At 34.3% G+C, this 1,675-nt stretch overlaps 1 protein-coding gene across 1 annotated transcript in view; it reads right to left on the bottom strand.

Moving 5' to 3' along the window:
* LOC311043802 (nuclear receptor subfamily 5 group A member 2-like) overlaps nucleotides 1–396 on the bottom strand; it is a gene marked incomplete at both ends in the record, with an annotated part of 16,743 nt that extends 16,347 nt beyond the window's left edge. Inside the window, one exon of the mRNA XM_084055166.1 lies at nucleotides 375–396. Within this exon, the coding sequence (XP_083911292.1) occupies nucleotides 375–396 (22 nt within the window). The remainder of the gene's footprint in view (nucleotides 1–374) is intronic.
* Nucleotides 397–1,675: the final 1,279 nt, after the last annotated feature.

Raw genomic sequence — 1,675 nt, 5'->3', positions numbered from 1 at the left:
TTTGTCTGGTGATAAATTAAAACAATTTATTCCGAGGCATAAAATACAACCAGTATTTAAATTAGTAGCCTAACTAACTGTCAAGCTATGTTAATTTCGTTATTCACCTTAACAGCAAGGTTAGGATATAGATTTGTTATGAGTTTAGTTAGACTAGATTGAATAGGACTTAATTAATTATGGTAATCCAGATACAGATAAAACATGGATATTGTAGGCACATAAATATAGATAAATTAAAAATGCTTAATGCAATGCAAAAAAAAAAAGAATAAATAAAATGAAAAGTTTAGGAATCTTTCTATAAAACAAGAATAAAACCCAAGAGATTGCAGAGAGAGAGAGAGAGAGAGAGAGAGAGAGCTCTGACTTACCTTGAGCCTTGTCTCCCAACATCTGAGCCTCACAGCACTGGAAGCAGAGACGGAGGTTTCTCCTCCAACAGCTCAAATATGTCTGAGATGCTTCAACTTGGCATGAGCCGATGAAAGAGAAATATCCTAATAATCTACATGGAAAAACACAATCCACATAGAAAAGTGTGTTGTGGCACTCATGCGGCGACCACTATAAGTGAAACTCCTTTCTTGCTGTCTCGCTCTTTAGCTGTTCTTCCCTTATCACTAAAGTTAAGAAACAAAAGTTCTATTGGTCGTTAACAACCATGTGACGACGGTGATGCGGACCGTTGCGGACCGCCTCGTTGCATTCCAACGGTCGATGCCTTAACAGGGATGCGGTGCTGATGGTGGGCGATGATGATGATGATCACCACTGGTGAACACACTCATCTTCAGTGAAAAAAATATATTTTTTAAATTACTTAAGCAAAAGTATCAATAGGCCTACTGCAATGTAGAAATACTCTGACCTGAATTCAAAATTTACTTGAGAAGTACAAAACTATATTAAAATGTACTTAAAACACCAAAAGTAGAAATAATCATTATGCAGATGTCCCATTTCACAACTTTTCAAATGTATAAAATGTATTTATAGCATTAAAAAAAATGAAAATAGCAAATCTACAAGCGCACAATGCATCGCATCGTAGTGGAGTTAAGTAAAAGTACAAAAAAACTGGAAATACTCCAGTAAAATAAAAATACCTCAAAATTGTACAAAAGCACAGTACTTGAGTAAATGTACTTAGTTACTTTACACCACTGCGGTGATCATCAATGGTGAACACATTCATCTTCTGATGATTTTTAGCCTTGCACCATTAACCACGTTTAAAAACCAGGAGATCGATAGCCTGAATAAATGGCATATGGGCTACTGACAAAATGAGAAATATTTACTTTCCATTGTGTTATGTAACGTCAGCAAAAAACAGATGTGAAATTATAGGCTAGTTGTAAATAATCAGTGAAACGCAGTCAGAATCAGATCATCAGATTTGGTTAGTTAGGGCCTAACATTTACATAAATAACATTTTAGTTAATTTTTAGTAGGCCTATTAGGCCTATACGTGCAGTCAGTATAGAATTCATGTGTTACTCCATTGTAATTTCGACATAGCCTACAGAATAATCATATCGGCTTATTCTGTTGAAATAATAATAATAATAAAAACTATAATAGTAATAATAGAATCGCAAATACCAATCGGCCAACATAATTGTTTTATAGTTAAAAAAAATGTAAATTGTGTGTGTGTGTGTGTGTGTG

This window comes from Gymnoscopelus microlampas (genome assembly GCF_963454915.1).
Source record: "Gymnoscopelus microlampas genome assembly, chromosome: 4".
Taxonomy (NCBI): domain Eukaryota; kingdom Metazoa; phylum Chordata; class Actinopteri; order Myctophiformes; family Myctophidae; genus Gymnoscopelus; species Gymnoscopelus microlampas.
The sequence above is the reverse complement of the archived record's forward strand: the minus strand, read 5'-3'. Positions and strand labels throughout refer to the sequence as shown.